General features: G+C 43.2%; 1 protein-coding gene across 2 annotated transcripts in view; it reads left to right on the top strand.

Moving 5' to 3' along the window:
- LOC120545655 (unconventional myosin-XVIIIb-like) overlaps window positions 1-16,854 on the top strand; it is a 100,301-nt gene that overhangs the window by 52,940 nt on the left and 30,507 nt on the right. For both annotated transcript variants that reach the window (XM_039780194.1, XM_039780193.1), the window contains exons 28-32: window positions 4,502-4,626; window positions 5,317-5,471; window positions 6,570-6,693; window positions 11,548-11,748; window positions 13,761-13,871. In XM_039780194.1, the coding sequence (XP_039636128.1) occupies window positions 4,502-4,626; window positions 5,317-5,471; window positions 6,570-6,693; window positions 11,548-11,748; window positions 13,761-13,871 (716 nt within the window). The remainder of the gene's footprint in view (window positions 1-4,501; window positions 4,627-5,316; window positions 5,472-6,569; window positions 6,694-11,547; window positions 11,749-13,760; window positions 13,872-16,854) is intronic.

Below are 16,854 nucleotides of genomic sequence, written 5' to 3'. Positions count from 1 at the left end.
AGCATATTTCGTGATCACAGAACGACGACGGTAGCGAGTAGTATTGATAAGGTGAAAGTCGGCGCAGGGAGGTTGGTCGTGGGGGGGGATGGGTCAAACAACACGGGACTTTTACCACGGAGACCGGGAGATGGCGTCCTGAGAACCAAGGAAAATAAGTTTTTTTCCTAATCATATTTTTTGTGATTCCATACCTGTTTAAGGTTAAAAAAAAAACATCCTACAGTTTAAATTTGATTTTTATTTATTTACAGCATGTCCACTGTAGTGGACAACAGGATCATTTGAGTACGAAAACAAACACATTTGGTAGATGTGGAGTCATTATTTACATGAAGATAGTCCTGATGTCCACTATAATTGACATTCATAAATTGGCAAATTTTTCAAAAGATACATTGCTATCAGAACTCAATATATGATTCCTAACACCTTAATGAACAAGAAAATATATGATTATCATAGTAATAAAACCATAGACAAACAATATTTGACTCATCTCTTATCTTTCCATAAAATGTGCTTGTTCCTATGCCGTCCATTTTGGATTGAAAGATAGAGGCCAACCTGATCTCACAGAATCCGCGGTGCCCTGCAATGTCATGCTGCGTCCTGCTGCACCCTGCTGCGTCCTGCTACGTCCATCCATGCTCTGCTGGGCCACGCTACATCCTGTAACGCCCTGCAGCGCCCTGATATGACATGAACTACTACAACTACCATTTGAAGTCACTGTTCCATTATTAATGTGACTATTATCGCCACTGTTCATCGCATCCCCAACCGGCACCGTCAGACACCGCCTACCAAGAGCCTGGGTCTGTCCCAGGTTTCTTCAAGGGAGTTTTTCCTCGCCACTGTCGCACTGCTTGCTCTTGAAGGAATTACTGTAATTGTTGTAATTGTTGGGGCTTTGTAAATTATAGAGTGTGGTCTAGACCTACTCTATCTGTAAAGTGTCTCGAGATAACTCGTGTTATGATTTGATACTATAAATAATACGCGAGAAGAACGGGACGGTTGGGTTCAGGAAAAGGTCGTGGGTGGGCTTACGGTTCCGTGACACGCTTATAAAAAAAACAACAACAAAAAAACACAACTGACGAACGCCACACGCGGGACGCGAACTCCGCTCTCCGGGGTGAAAGTCCTGGGTTTTACCCATCCACCACTCCAACCAACCTCCTCATGCGAAATTCTGACCTTACTACTCACTGCCGTGCTACGTCATCTTCTCATTGACTTTACATTGGCATTGTTTTCCGTGCCACCAACACGGAATGTGTTACCAGTCCGTGCCTATTTTACGGAATTCAGTGAGACCAGGCTGTAGAGGCGGTTCCTGGCCTCCCAGCCAATCAAATAACACATCACTGAAAAGCCCAGGATGTCCTCTGTACAGTACAGCAGCAATTAAGAGACTTGCACAAAAGATTCCAAGGAGACGAATGAAACTTTAATGTCCATTACAGTGGACATACCGTATTTTCCGCACTATAAGGCGCACTTAAAAGCCTTTAATTTTCTCAAAAAACGACAGTGCGCCTTATAATCCGGAGCGCCTTATATATGGATCAACCTCTCGGATCACTGCCCCGTTGACGGGACACTGCGTCGCTGTAACCTCGATAAAACTTCCACTCATTCGCGTTTTTATAACTTTAAAGCATTAAATTTTCAAAATATACAGCCATGCGACACACCAATTGAAAGCTTAGCCTCTAATGATTAGTTTAAGCCCACATACAAGCACGCGATGATTTATAGCAGTTACACAACTGTTACAAAGTAAACAATTTACAATAAAACAATTTAGCCATAATCTGCGCAGCTGTCGAGAGTGCATCCATACCTGATTTCGTTGTCCTTTCAGCAACAAAGTGGTATTTTGGCCAAAACTTGATTTTCATAAATCCACAAGAGTCCAAGGAAATTTAATATCCAAGCTTTATATTCCAAAACGATCTGTTCGCCTCACAATGTTGAAGTTTCTGGCCGAATCACAACGGAAAAACGCGTTTTCCATTTCCGCACTTGTCATCGTCGCTAGCTTCTCTGCCCAGCTCGCTACATGATCGATGTGGGCGTCATCGTATTCCCGAGCTTCTAAGCTTTCGATTGGTAGCTCATATTAGCCAATCCGTTCAGGTTTGCCTCTGATATGGCCAATGGAAGCGGACAAGCCGATGACAACATGTCAGGGACCACGTTGAGACGATCGCCATTTCTCGGACCACTTAGATTTAAATGCTATAAGGAGGGAGTGATCGGAGTTGTCAGAACGCTTCATAAAGTTTGACTTTATCTGTTTTGTTGACGTTCCCTTTAGCACAGCTCCATCTAGTGGATGCATAACGCAACCCCAGTCAAACGTTTGACGGCAGTATCTTCTATTCTATGCGCCTTATAATCCGGTGCGCCCTATATATGAAAAAAGTTCTAAAATAGGCCGTTCATTGAAGGTTCGCCTTATAATCCGGTGCGCCTTATAGTGCGGAAAATACGGTAAGTCAATGGGATGGGTCTCTTCCTAACCACACCCGTCCCGTTGTTGTCGGCGTGTCCCGCGTTTGGCGTTTCGGTTTCCCCCGTTGTTGTGCGCCCCTGCGCCCGGGGATCGCGTCCCACATGTGGCGGTCCGTCCCGTTGTTGTGGCTGGCGCGTGGCGCCTCGTTTCCCCACTGTTGCGTCCCCCCAGAGCAGGTTAGAAAATCGTGACGTGTACACGAAATGAACGTCAAAATCGTGACCTGTAAACGAATCAATAAATCAAAATAACGTGACTATTTCACGACCTGGCGTGAGGACGGGTTGGAACGCCATACTAAGACCGTGTTTGACCCCCTTTCGGCCTTCAGAACTGCCTTAATTCTTCGTGGCGTTGATTCAACAAGGTGGTGGAAGCGTTCTCTAGAAACGTTGGCCCATATTGAGAGGAGAGCATCTTGCAGTTGATGGAGATTTGTAGGGCTGCTCCCTCTTAGTCGATTGTGTGTGTGTGTGTGCGCGTCTGTGTGAGTGTGTGTCTCTGTGTGTGCACATCTGTATGTTTGTGCCCATGTGTCTGTGTGTGTGTGTGTGTGTGCCTGTGTGTGTGTGTGTGTCCATTTGTATGTGTTTGTGCATGTGTGCATGTGTGTGTGTCTGTGTGTGTTTGTGTGTGTGTTTGTGCCCGTGTGTGTGTGTGTTTGTGTGTGTGTTTGTGCCCGTGTGTGTGTGTCTGTGTGTGTTTGTGTGCGTCTGTGTGTTTGTGCCCGTGTGTGTGTGCCTGTGTGTTTATGTGTGTCCATGTGTATGTGTTTGTTTTTGTGTGTTTGTGCCTGTGTGTGTGTGTATGTTTGTGTGCGTCTGTGTGTTTGTGCCCGTGTGTGTGTGTGCCTGTGTGTTTGTGTGCGTCTGTGTGTATGTGTTTGTTTTTGTGTGTTTGTGCCTGTGTGTGTGTGTGTGTGTGTGTGTGTGTGTCTGCGTGTCTTTGTGTGTGTGTTTGTGCCCGTGTGTGTGTGTGTATGTTTGTGTGTGCCTGTGTGTGTGTGCCCATGTGTGTGCCCATGTGTGTGTCTGTGTGTGTGTGTGTGTGTTTTTGTGTGTGTCTGTGAGCACAGCACTAGAGTTTTGTGGGATGCACATCCAGGGCACGAATCTCCCGTTCCACCACATCCCAGAGATGTTCTATTGGGTTGAGATCTGGTGACTGTGGGGGCCATTTTAGTACAGTGAACTCACTCTCACGTTCAAGAAACCAATTAGAAATGATTCAAGCTTTGTGACATGGTGCATTATCCTGCTGGAAGTAGCCATCAGAGGATGGGTCCATGGTGGTCATAAAGGGATGGACATGGTCAGAAACAATGCTCGGGTGGGCTGTGGCATTTAAACGATGCCCGATTGGTACTATAAGGGGTCTAAAGTGTGCCAAGAAAACATCCCCCACACCATTACACCACCACCAGCAGCCTGCCCAGTGGTAACAAGGCATGATGGATCCATGTTCTCATTCTGTTTACACCAAATTCTGACTCTACCATCTGTAATTCAAATGGAATTTGAATGGTATTATAGAGGAAGATTGACAGCTGTGTGCTACTGCACACATTTCGTTGCTAAGTTTCCAGTTTCTTTTTACCAATGATTCTTCTCATTCAACCGTTCAGAGGGATCTTTGTCTCTTTCTGCCCTTTCAGTTGAGTAACATGCAACATACACATGAATGCGGCAGGAATATTAATCTAGAAACATCAGAAAGACACTGTCAGGAAACATGTTACTGCTCAATGAGCCTTTTAACTACATTTTTGCTGACAATACTTTAACTTAAATGAGATTTTGAATGGAGAACTTTTACTGTTAGTGAAGTGTTTTCACAGTGTTAGTGCTTCTACTTCACTAGAGGATCTGAACTCCCTCCACCTTTGCTGGTCTCGGAGACGGAGAAATGTCAGCAGGTTTAAAAAACGAGCTGTCACCTCTCTTTACAAAGTCCCATCTCGGTTTGCCCACGCAGAGAGCGAGCTGGCCATGCAGCTGGAGTGCTGCCAGACGGAGGTGGAATTTGTCCGCAGACGACTCAAGCAGACGGAGGAAAAACTGGAGACGGAGAGACAGAGCCGGCAACAGCTCGATACCAAGGTGAGCCGGGACACGGTGACGTGGTTCAGCTCAGGGGAGATTAAATGTCTGAAGGTAACACTGTGTGTGTGTATGTGTGTGTGTGTGTGTGTGTGTGTCTGTGTGTGTGTGTGTCTGTGTGTGTGTCTGTGTGTGTGCCCGTGTGTATGTTTGTTTTGTGTGTGTGTGTGTGTCTGTGTTTGTGTGTGCACATCTGTGTGTTTGTGCCCATGTGTCTGTGTGTGTGTGTGTCTCTGTGTGTGCACATCTGTGTGTTTGTGCCCATGTGTCTGTGTGTGTGTGTCTGTGTGCCCGTGTGTATTGGTTTGTTTTGTGTGTGTGTGTGTGTGTGTTTGTGTGTGCGCGTCTGTGTGTGTGTCTGTGTGTGTGCACATCTGTGTGTTTGTGCCCGTCTGTGTGTGTGTGTGTGTGCCTGTGTGTGTGTGTGTGTGTCCATTTGTATGTGTTTGTTTTTGTGTGTTTGTGCCTGTGTGTGTCTGCGTGTCTTTGTGTGTGTGTTTGTGCCCGTGTGTGTGTGTTTGTGCCCGTGTGTGTGTATGTTTGTGTGCGTCTGTGTGTTTGTGCCCGTGTGTGTGTCTGTGTGTGTGCCCATGTGTGTGTGTGCCCGTGTGTGTGTGTGTGTCTGTGTGTGTGCCCATGTGTGTGTCTGTGTGTGTGTGTGTCTGTGTGCACCCATGTGTGTATGTGTAGGTGGCGACACTGCAGGCCCAGCTGGAGCAGTCCAGGCGGAGCGCGACCGATCTGAAGCGCCACTGTCGGCGCGTGACCTCTGACCTGCAGGACGCCCGCGTGCTCGCCGACAGCCTGCAGAGCCGCATGCACGACGTGGACCGCAAGCAGAGAAGGTTGGTGTGTCCCGCTGGGCCTCTCACCATGTCTGTCTTCGCCTCCTTAACCTCATGGCATCCTGTTGCTATTTCATCTCGTTCTTTATATCCGTTCGAAGAAGACTCTAAGTACGGTGGCCCCGAAGAACACCCGCACAGCACACGACAGCATTTCAATAAACACAACATTACAGAAAACAAAACGACTGCTGAAATGTCGCTTTGTTTTGATTCAGTTTTAATAATTTTATTTGCTTTGCAAGTACTTTCGTGACTCTGCATTTTGTTGTACTTTTACATCGTGAAATAGGTCTTACATTTCGTTCATAAAGGTCTTAAAAAGGACTTAAATTTGACTTTTTGACAGGAGGTATTCGTGGTGTTTTTTGCATAGTGTGGCATGAAGCATGTCCTAGTTATTCAAATATGACTTATCGTAGGCGAGGACCAAAGAAATGTTCGTTATTTGAGCCATGTTTAAACAGATGCACTTTAAGCCGTGTTTTGCCGACATGCTCAACAAGCACACCTTCAGAAACTAGAGGATGTTGGCTTTGAAATGAAGTCTCATACACGCGTCCTGGCCTTGAAGTATTTCTGTTATAAGCATTTCCATTTGGCTGTGGCCAAAATCACACAGAGCGAGGTGGTTTTAACAGGTTTAAAAAAAAGCCAAAGTCAGGATGGTTTTTCCTCTTGAAACAAAAGTCCTTCGAGGTCAGCAGGAAGCTTTCATCAGATGTTGCTTTGTGCTGCTGAATGTCGGGTTAACGGCATTAATAGGAACAGGATTAATGAGTGTATTTTAAGAGGCTGGTGCTCTTCTGTAATCAGTTTGAAAAGTTCAAAGCAGACTTTATTTTGAAGGTCTTTCACCGGTCGGTTTTAAAAAGTGTGATAAATAACGGTTTAAGATTCTCCGCAGAATAATTTCCACATCTTTTGTGTCCCCAGCTGTGGAACTAAATGATTCAATGATTTTTAAGATTTCATTTAATAGGTTTTGTTGCTGCAATTATTAAGGTTTATGAAGGTTATACTTTTGTCCAGTTGAATGAAAGCAGTTCTGCAGTGTTTAAATCTGTCTTCTGTCTCCGTGTGTTTGTGTCTCCTCAGGTTTGACAGCGAGTTGACTCAGGCTCTGGAGGAAGCTGACACTGAGAGAGAACAGAAGGACAAAGCTTTCCAGGAGAACGCCGCTCTGGGGGCTGAGATATACACTCTGCGCCGCAACCTCCAGGTGGGTTCGTATTCATCGGCGTATAAAACCATGAAGAAAACCTTGGGGGATCATAACACGTAATGACTCAGCTTCCAGCACCACGGATTATGAGTTTGGTTTGATGAGTCATGAGTGGAGCATAGCAAACACTTCACACTGTTCAGCCCTGCAGTGCCATTAGTGTTAATGACATATCTACGGTGGCCGAGACGGTTAAACCGAAATACAAAAGCTACAACACAAATGCAAAAGCTACAACACAAACGCAAAAGCCACAACACAAATGCAAAAGCCACAACACAAACGCAAAAGCCACAACACAAACACTAAAGCCACAACATAAATGCAAAAGCCACAACACAAACACAAAAGCCACAACACAAATGCAAAAGCTACAACACAAACACTAAAGCCACAACACAAATGCAAAAGCCACAACACAAACGCAAAAGCCACAACACAAACACTAAAGCCACAACATAAATGCAAAAGCCACAACACAAACACAAAAGCCACAACACAAACGCAAAAGCCACAACACAAACACAAAAGCCACAACACAAATGCAAAAGCCACAACATAAATGCAAAAGCCACAACACAAACACAAAAGCCACAACACAAATGCAAAAGCCACAACACAAATGCAAAAGCCACAACACAAACACAAAAGCCACAACACAAATGCAAAAGCTACAACACAAACACAAAAGCCACAACACAAATGCAAAAGCTACAACACAAACACAAAAGCCACAACACAAATGCAAAAGCCACAACACAAATGCAAAAGCCACAACACAAACACAAAAGCCACAACACAAATGCAAAAGCTACAACACAAACGCTAAAGCCACAACACAAACACAAAAGCCACAACACAAACACTAAAGCCACAACACAAATGCAAAAGCTACAACACAAACACTAAAGCCACAACACAAATGCAAAAGCCACAACACAAATGCAAAAGCTACAACACAAACACTAAAGCCACAACACAAATGCAAAAGCCACAACACAAACACTAAAGCTACAACACAAACACTAAAGCTACAACACAAATGCAAAAGCCACAACACAAACACTAAAGCTACAACACAAACACAAAAGCCACAACACAAATGCAAAAGCTACAACACAAATGCAAAAGCTACAACACAAACACTGATGCCACAACACAAATGCAAAAGCCACAACACAAACACAAAAGCCACAACACAAATGCAAAAGCTACAACACAAACACTGATGCCACAACACAAATGCAAAAGCCACAACACAAACACAAAAGCCACAACACAAACACAAAAGCCACAACACAAACACTAAAGCCACAACACAAATGCAAAAGCTACAACACAAACACTAAAGCCACAACACAAATGCAAAAGCTACAACACAAACACTAAAAGCCACAACACAAATGCAAAAGCCACAACACAAACACAAAAGCCACAACACAAACACTAAAGCCACAACACAAATGCAAAAGCTACAACACAAACACTAAAGCCACAACACAAATGCAAAAGCCACAACACAAATGCAAAAGCTACAACACAAACACTAAAGCCACAACACAAATGCAAAAGCCACAACACAAACACTAAAGCTACAACACAAACACTAAAGCTACAACACAAATGCAAAAGCCACAACACAAACACTAAAGCTACAACACAAACACAAAAGCCACAACACAAATGCAAAAGCTACAAAGCTACAACACAAATGCAAAAGCTACAACACAAACACTGATGCCACAACACAAATGCAAAAGCCACAACACAAACACTAAAGCTACAACACAAACACAAAAGCCACAACACAAATGCAAAAGCTACAAAGCTACAACACAAATGCAAAAGCTACAACACAAACACTGATGCCACAACACAAATGCAAAAGCCACAACACAAACACAAAAGCCACAACACAAATGCAAAAGCTACAACACAAACACTGATGCCACAACACAAATGCAAAAGCCACAACACAAACACAAAAGCCACAACACAAACACAAAAGCCACAACACAAACACAAAAGCCACAACACAAACACTAAAGCAACAACACAAATGGAAAAAGCTACAACGCTCATTTCCGTTGTTGCTTTTGCATTTGTGTTGAACCGTCTCGGCCACCGTACATATCGTCACAATAAGCTACAACACAAATTGCAAAAGCAACGGAAATGAGCGACAACGAAAGTGACCGTCTACGCAACTGTGTCACCTGTGACATGAAATGCTCTTTATTTTCTCAGCTGACACCGCTGCGTAGACTTCCGTTGTCGCTCATTTCCATTTTTGCTTTTGCATTTGTGTTGTGCCTTTTGCTTTTGTGTTGAACCGTATCGGCCACCGTACAGATCGACACAATAAGTGGTTCCCTCTGTGTGTTGGGGGATACAATAACATCAGCTGACAGTTTGTCATTGTTCATACACAAAGAGAGACGCTGATGATGAAATGAAGAATGCCATTGGGCATCATTCATCAAGTTAACCTGGTAACGAGCACATAATCTGTTGTGGAAATTACAGATGTCACATGTGATTCATGAAGTGGTGTCAAGCTGGCGGAAAGACACAAATTGCATCGCGGATTGATGAGTCAGAGACGGGTGGAGTCAACAGTACGTTTGACATATGACAGACTGTGAATGTTTAAAGGCATTTGTCATGATATCCTTATGAAATAGCAGAGATCCCACAATCACTGGGCTGCATCAAACCCAATCCAGTCCAGCATTCCACCTCTGCTTTTTCATATTCGTTGTTGCAATTCAAAGAAGAATTAAGAAGAAGATAAAAGACATGCAGTGATCAAACTAAATAGATAGATTTGCAGAGGAGGAAGCTAATACAATAACGTCAGATTCTGGGAAAAGTGAATTACGACAATTACAAAAATTAAGCAGCTGGAAGAGAAAAATTCTGAATGTACAAGATTAAAATCATTAGAAATGTCAAAGAACCACATAATTCACCATGTCCCTTCACTTTGAAATGTTGGATTAACCTCATCAAATCACAGACGCCACTGCTTGTAGTGTATTGCCTGTAGATTAGTCTCGCATGTCTTATATTTTAGATTCTTCAAAGTAGCCACCCTTTGCTTTTTTATTAATAAGGGACAAAATTCCACTAATTAACCCTGACAAGGCACACCTGTGAAGGTAAAACCATTTCAGGTGACTACCTCATGAAGCTCATTGAGAGAACACCAAGGGTTTGCAGAGTTATCAAAAAAAGCAAAGGGTGGCTACTTTGAGGAATCTAAAATATAAGACATGTTTTCAGTTATTTCACACTTTTTTGTTCATTACACTGAAGACAGGCCAAAAGTTTGGACACACCTTCTCATTCAATGTGTTTCTTTATTTTCATGACTATTTACATTGTAGATTCTCACTGAAGGCATCAAAACTATGAATGAACACATATGGAATTATGTACTTAACAAAAAGGTAATAAGTGAAGAACGATCTTATATTTTAGATTCTTCAAAGTAGACACCCTTTGCTTTTTTTGATAACTCTGCAAACCCTTGGTGTTCTCTCAATGAGCTTCATGAGGTAGTCACCTGAAATGGTTTTACCTTCACAGGTGTGCTTTGTCAGGGTTAATTAGTGGAAATATTTCCCTTATTAATAAAAAAGCAAAGGGTGGCTACTTTGAAGAATCTAAAATATAAGACATGTTTTCAGTTATTTCACACTTTTTTGTTAAGTACATAATTCCATATGTGTTCATTCATAGTTTTGATGCCTTCAGTGAGAAACTACAATGTAAATAGTCAGGAAAATAAAGAAACACATTGAATGAGAAGGTGTGTCCAAACTTTTGGCCTGTACTGTATGTAGCGGTCACAGAACGTCTACGGTAGAGAGTAGTATGAAATGCCGAAAATCTGCATAAGGAGGTTGGTTGGGGTGGTGGTGGATGGGTCAAACAACACAGGACTTTCACCCCGGAGGCCGGGGACTGCGTCCCATGTGTGGCGTTTTGTTTCCCCGTTAACCCGCCCGTTATTGTCGCGCGTTCCCCGTGGCCGTTTCCCTGCGTGTCAGGCGTCCTCCCCCAGGGGTGTGACGTTTGCTTTCCCCGTTAATCTCCATATAGACCATTTCGGGCTGGCCACCACGAAAAAAAAACAAGAACAATGTCCCTGTGAACACGAATCAATAGCTAAAAAATAACGTGACCATTTCACGAACTGCCGTGAGACCGGGTTGACCATTTGGGAGCCAGGACCGATGTGGTTCTTTGACCAAAACAACACACTTTTTTCAAGTTTTTTTTCCTCATAAGTGACTTAAATGTCAGAGAGTTTTTTCTCGCAAATGTATGACTTCATAATCTGAGAAAATCTATAAAAAAGTTTTTTTTCTTGTAAATTTACGATTTTAATTTCTAAAAGTTTGAGTTTTCTCTAAGAATATTACCCCCCTATATAGGAGGGCTATCATAATCTATGATAATACATTTTAAATGTATTTGTTGATTGTATTTTGCATTAATAATCAGAATCTGTAAAGTAAGTGAAGTTACTAAACGGCAGATCTGGTTTGTATTGAATCATTTTTGTAACATGGCAATAGTAAAAAGACATAAGAGGTTTAGTAGAACAGCCTGTTTCCTTTTCTTTCCTCTCACAGAAACAGTTTATTGTCTTTTGCTGTTTGTGCTCCTACGTGTTCGGTTTCTTCTCCCATGTGGCCAAAACCTGCAAAAGGATCCTCGAGCAAGATTAGGCCGTTTAACCGGCCTCCGCTCCAGACGCGCTGCAGTAACCGGAGGACAAACACTGAAGTCTCTGAACAAAATGGGTTCTTTTTGTGTGTTTGTGTGGGTGTGTGCGTGCAGGAGAGCCAGACAGAGGTGGAGCGTCTGCAGAAGCAGAAGGAAGAGTTGTGCGCTCAGATCCGTGACCTCAGCCTGCCGGTCGATCTCGCTGCTGATTCCCTCCCCGACCTCAAGAAACAGCTTCGCCTCCTGGAGAGTCAGGCCAGCGACAGAGCGCAGGAAATCAGCACGCTCGGCGCCAAAATACAGCAGCAACAACAGGTGCTTTTGAAAACTAGAAGACCTTGAACTTTGAAAAGATTAAAGTCTGACACCATCTCACATCTAACGTTAAAGGTCCCATGGCATGAAAATGTCACTTTATGAGGTTTTTTAACATTAATATGAGTTCCCCCAGCCTGCCTATGGTCCCCCAGTGGCTAGAAATGGTGATAGGTGTAAACCGAGCCCTGGGTATCCTGCTCTGCCTTTGAGAAAATGAAAGCTCAGATGGACCAATCAGAAATCTTCACCTTATGAGGTCATAAGGAGCAAGGTTACCTCCCCTTTCTCTGCTTTGCCCGCCCAGAGAATTTGGCCCACTCATGAGAGAGAGAGACGTCATGGCTTTCAAACAAGCAAAGTGGCAGTTGGTCAAGACCACACCCCCACCCTCCACCTATGGCCTATATAAAAGAGACTTCAGATACAGTATTAGGGGACCACTAAGGTCTATATAAAAGAGACTTCAGATACAGTATTAGGGGACCACTAAGGCCTATATAAAAGAGACTTCAGATACAGTATTAGAGGACCACTAAGGTCTATATAAAAGAGACTTCAGATACAGTATTAGGGGACCACTAAGGCCTATATAAAAGAGACTTCAGATACAGTATTAGGGGACCACTAAGGTCTATATAAAAGAGACTTCAGATACAGTATTAGAGGACCACTAAGGCCTATATAAAAGAGACTTCAGATACAGTATTAGGGGACCACTAAGGCCTATATAAAAGAGACTTCAGATACAGTATTAGGGGACCACTAAGGCCTATATAAAAGAGACTTCAGATACAGTATTAGGGGACCACTAAGGTCTATATAAAAGAGACTTCAGATACAGTATTAGGGGACCACTAAGGTCTATATAAAAGCATTCAAATAGCACCATGTCATGGGACCTTTAAAGACATGTCATAATGTGTAAAGACTGGGGATCTTACAGGGTCACACATTGCAAGGCTACAACTAGATTCGTTTTGAAACATTAACCAAGCTAGCGAGCTACCGCTAGTGTTAGCTTGTAACTTGAGGGAAAGTTTGCAGATTTTCTGATCTGCCGTACACGCAGATGAATGTCTCCAGTACCCGTAGGTCGGTGTTTATCTGCCGGTAAAACTAACCCTGAAAGAAGGGTTGAAAATCGGCAACTTTCCCTCTTTAGCATTTAGCTTAGCGCAGCGCCATTACAACCATAAACACCACTGGCTCTAGCCATTTGGTGCTTCCTTGTTTAGGCTGACTATATGTCTGTTAAGTTAAGCTAACACACGTAACGTTAGCTTAGTGTCTCACCATTCTCTCTGCTGATTCCTCACGTCTGTTTCCACTTTTGTCTTCATAAAAGCTCAGTTTTTCGGGTCGGCAGCTTATAAAAACTAAAGTTCTGGGTTCTTTACATTGTTGGTAGTGTACAGAATATCACCACACAGCAGCTTTTAGGCATTTTTCTGTTTGCTAGCAGACGAAATCAACGAGGAGGAAACCTTCACACAATACAAGTCAACAGAGAGCAGAGAGTTGTATTTCCCTCCGGAGGGGGCGGGGCTTAAATGTGCTCTGTTTCTATGTTCACTCGCTGCTGTCGCTCTCAGCTCATCTCTCTCATTTCTCTTCTCTCTTCTCTTCTCTGTTTGCTCTCTTTTCTCGCTTCTCTCTCTTCTCTGTTCTCTTCTCTTATTTCTCTCTTCTCTGTCTTCTCTCATTTATCTTTTCTCTGTTCTCTCTTCTCTGTTCGCTCTCTGCTTTCATTTCTCTCTTCTCTGTTCTCTTCTCTGTTCTCTCTTCTCGTTTTCTCTCTTCTCTCTTTTTTCTCTTTTTTCTGTTCTCTTCTCTCTTTTCTCTTTTTTGTCTCTTCTCTCTCATTTCTCTTCTCTTCTCTCTTCTCTCTCCTCATTTCTCTTCTCTCTTCCATCTCTCTCTCTCTCTTCTCTCTTCTCTCATTTCTCTCTTTTCTCTCATTTCTCTCATTTCTCTTTCCTCTTCTCTCTTTTCTCTTTCCCCCCCGATAGATCCACATGCGCTTTGAGATGGAGATGGAGCGGATGAAGCTGATGCACCAGAAAGAGTTGGAGGATAAAGAAGAGGAGTTGGAGGACGTACACAAGTCCTCTCAGAGACGGGTACGTCAACACAACACGAGTCATCATCACGGCACCATTCATAACTGAGTAAACACATAAAAAAAAACATAAGGAAAATAAATAAAAAACTAGTTATGGAAGAGTTTTAGGGACAGGCATAGAAGAATATAGGGGAGGAAGAGTTGAACATGAAAATCCATTAAAGATATGACAGAAAATACGGAAAAGCATAATGTGTGTGTGACACGGTGCAGGGATTTAGAGGACCCACATGCAGAAAAAGGCAGGCAGGCAGGAGATGGTTTGAGCTCGATGATTTATTGTCACAAAAGGCAGAGTTCAACCCAACAAAAGGGATCCAAAAAGAAGAAGGCAAACACAATGAAACAACAACAACGGGATCTCAAAAAGCAGGAGCACCGAGACTGGACAAAACACAGGGAAAAACTCACAGGAAGAAAAGTCCACATGGAAGAGTCCAAAAACAGGCACACTGACTGCAACAAACTGACAGGATACCGACACAAACAACAACCTGACAAGAGACAGAGGGAACGCAGAGGCTAAATACATGAGGTAACGAGCAAATGAGGGACAGGTGATACAGCAGGTGAAACGCATCAGGGCGGGGCAATCAGACAAGGTGGCAGGGGCGGATCTACCGGGGTGGCATAGATGGCAAATGCCACCCTAAAAGAAAGCCTTGCCACCCCTGCTGCCACCCCGGTTGGCAGCAACGAATTAAAAGTTACGGCCAATTTGACAATTTACAAGCGCGAATCTCCAATGTCCGTCAAAAACAGTTTGCTTCCCCTCTCACACATCTGTCACTCATCACCTGTGTCTTACCTCAATGCCTTTCCTGTGATAATGTCCCTTACAGTACAGGCCAAAAGTTTGGACACACCTTCTCATTCAATGCGTTTCCTTTTTATTTTCATGACTATTTACATTGTAGATTCTCACTGAAGGCATCAAAACTATGAATGAACACATATGGAATTATGTACTTAACAAAAAAGTGTGAAATAACTGAAAACATGTCTTATATTTTAGATTCTTCAAAGTAGACACCCTTTGCTTTTTTATTAATAAGGGAAATAATTCCACTAATTAACCCTGACAAAGCACACCTGTGAAGGTAAAACCATTTCAGGTGACTACCTCATGAAGCTCATTGAGAGAACACCAAGGGTTTGCAGAGTTATCAAAAAAAGCCTGTCGAAAAGGTTGGAAACTTCTGAAATTTTTTATTTTTTGCCCTGTGGCTGAACGTTTATTTATTTTTATTTTTTTATTTTATTAGTTTATTTGTCAGGGACCATGCACAGTTCAAGTCCTGTGCCAGAGTTAGCTATACAGCTAATTTACATCTGTGGTCCCTGGGCAAGGGAGATAAAAGGACAATATAGACAATATAGACAATAGACAATAGAGACAATACTATCAAAACAGATAAAAACTCAACAACAACATGTGACAAGCATTACTCATACATAAACCAAAATACAAATATACATTCCAACGTGATAGCCGTTTAGGCCGTTACCCCCGCAGACCCCTCTGCGTCTACGCCGTAGCCTGACCTGCACCTCTCGAAAAATGTAATGAAACATTTTTCCTGGTTCTCCTTCTCCATCAACAACATGAAATCAAGGAGAGGGTTAACTTCTCCTGGTCCAGATCTCCCACCGTGGTCAGAAAGAACAGGAGGAGACACTTTGGTTCTCTCACTAGGACTCTAGAGTCGCTACCTCGCTCTGAAGCTAATCGCCGTCACTCTCTCACTTCTCCCTCGCTCTACCACACACTCCCCCCACACACACACACACACACTAAGGCATGGATACCTGAACCGAGCCCGACTGGTCCCAACAGGTCCCGACGGTACCCGAAGGGCCGGACCAGGTTCGGACAGATATTTAGAAATTATGGTCGCGGATCAGGCTCGGGCACATCAGCGCGATAAGGCATTTGTTGTAAAATGGCGCTGTGGCTCCTTATAAGAGAGCTCAGTGCGTGTGAGTGTGTAAAGTGGGCAGAAGAGAGAGAGAGAAAGAGGAAGCAGTGTAGATGCAACCAGAGCAGAGTTGGTGGAATAAGTTTAAGTTTTGACCCACCCAGACCTCTCAGGTGGTCTGGGACAGGTCTACTTGTTGTCCCCAGAGTCAGAACTAAACAGGGGGAAGCAGCGTTGAGTTTTTATGCTCCACATATCTGGAACAAACTCCCAGAAAACTGCAGGTCCGCTGCAACTCTCAGCTCTTTTAAATCCAGGCTGAAGACCTTTCTTTTTAATGTTGCCTTTCTTTAAATAACCTATTTTTAACTGCTCTTTCTTTAAAATTCTCATACTGCACTGTACATTTTATTCTTGTCTTTTAATGATTTTAAATAGTTTTTAATTGTTTTCTAATTGCTCTTTACATTTTATTTTTTGTCTTTTAATGCTTTGAAATTGTTTTTGTTTTCTAACTGTTTTTTAATGTTTCATGTAAAGCACTTTGAATTGCCTTGTTGCTGAAATGTGCTCTACAAATAAAGCTGCCTTGCCTTGCCTTTTGTAAACAGTGCGTGCGGTGTCCGAAATAAACCCCAGACTGAAAGCCAAGTTCAGTCATTGTCTCGCCAGAAAAGGGATTTTAACACCCGACGATATTCATGTTATAACGTGAGTCAATGTGTCATTAGTATGAGCAAAAAAAAGAGATTTTAACTGTGTCGGGCTCGGACACACATTTCTTAATGTCTGTCGGGCTCGGGCCGGGTTCGGTCACGGCTCTGTCGGACGCAAAATTCGTCCCGATCCGAACTCTAACACACACACACACACACACACACACACACACACACACACACACACACACACACACACACACACACACACACACACGTCGGCTCGACGCACACACCAATGCACAAGTATAAACATCAGGCCACTTACGGAGGCTATGGTGAAAGCTCTGCATGGAGCCTCCTTAGAACCATAAAACAGCGTTTTAGTTGTGTAGGAGAGCAGCGG

The sequence above is a fragment of the Perca fluviatilis genome, chromosome 17 (assembly GCF_010015445.1).
Source record: "Perca fluviatilis chromosome 17, GENO_Pfluv_1.0, whole genome shotgun sequence".
NCBI lineage: Eukaryota > Metazoa > Chordata > Actinopteri > Perciformes > Percidae > Perca > Perca fluviatilis.
Note: the sequence above shows the minus strand (reverse complement) of the source record. Positions and strands in the feature narration are given on the sequence as shown.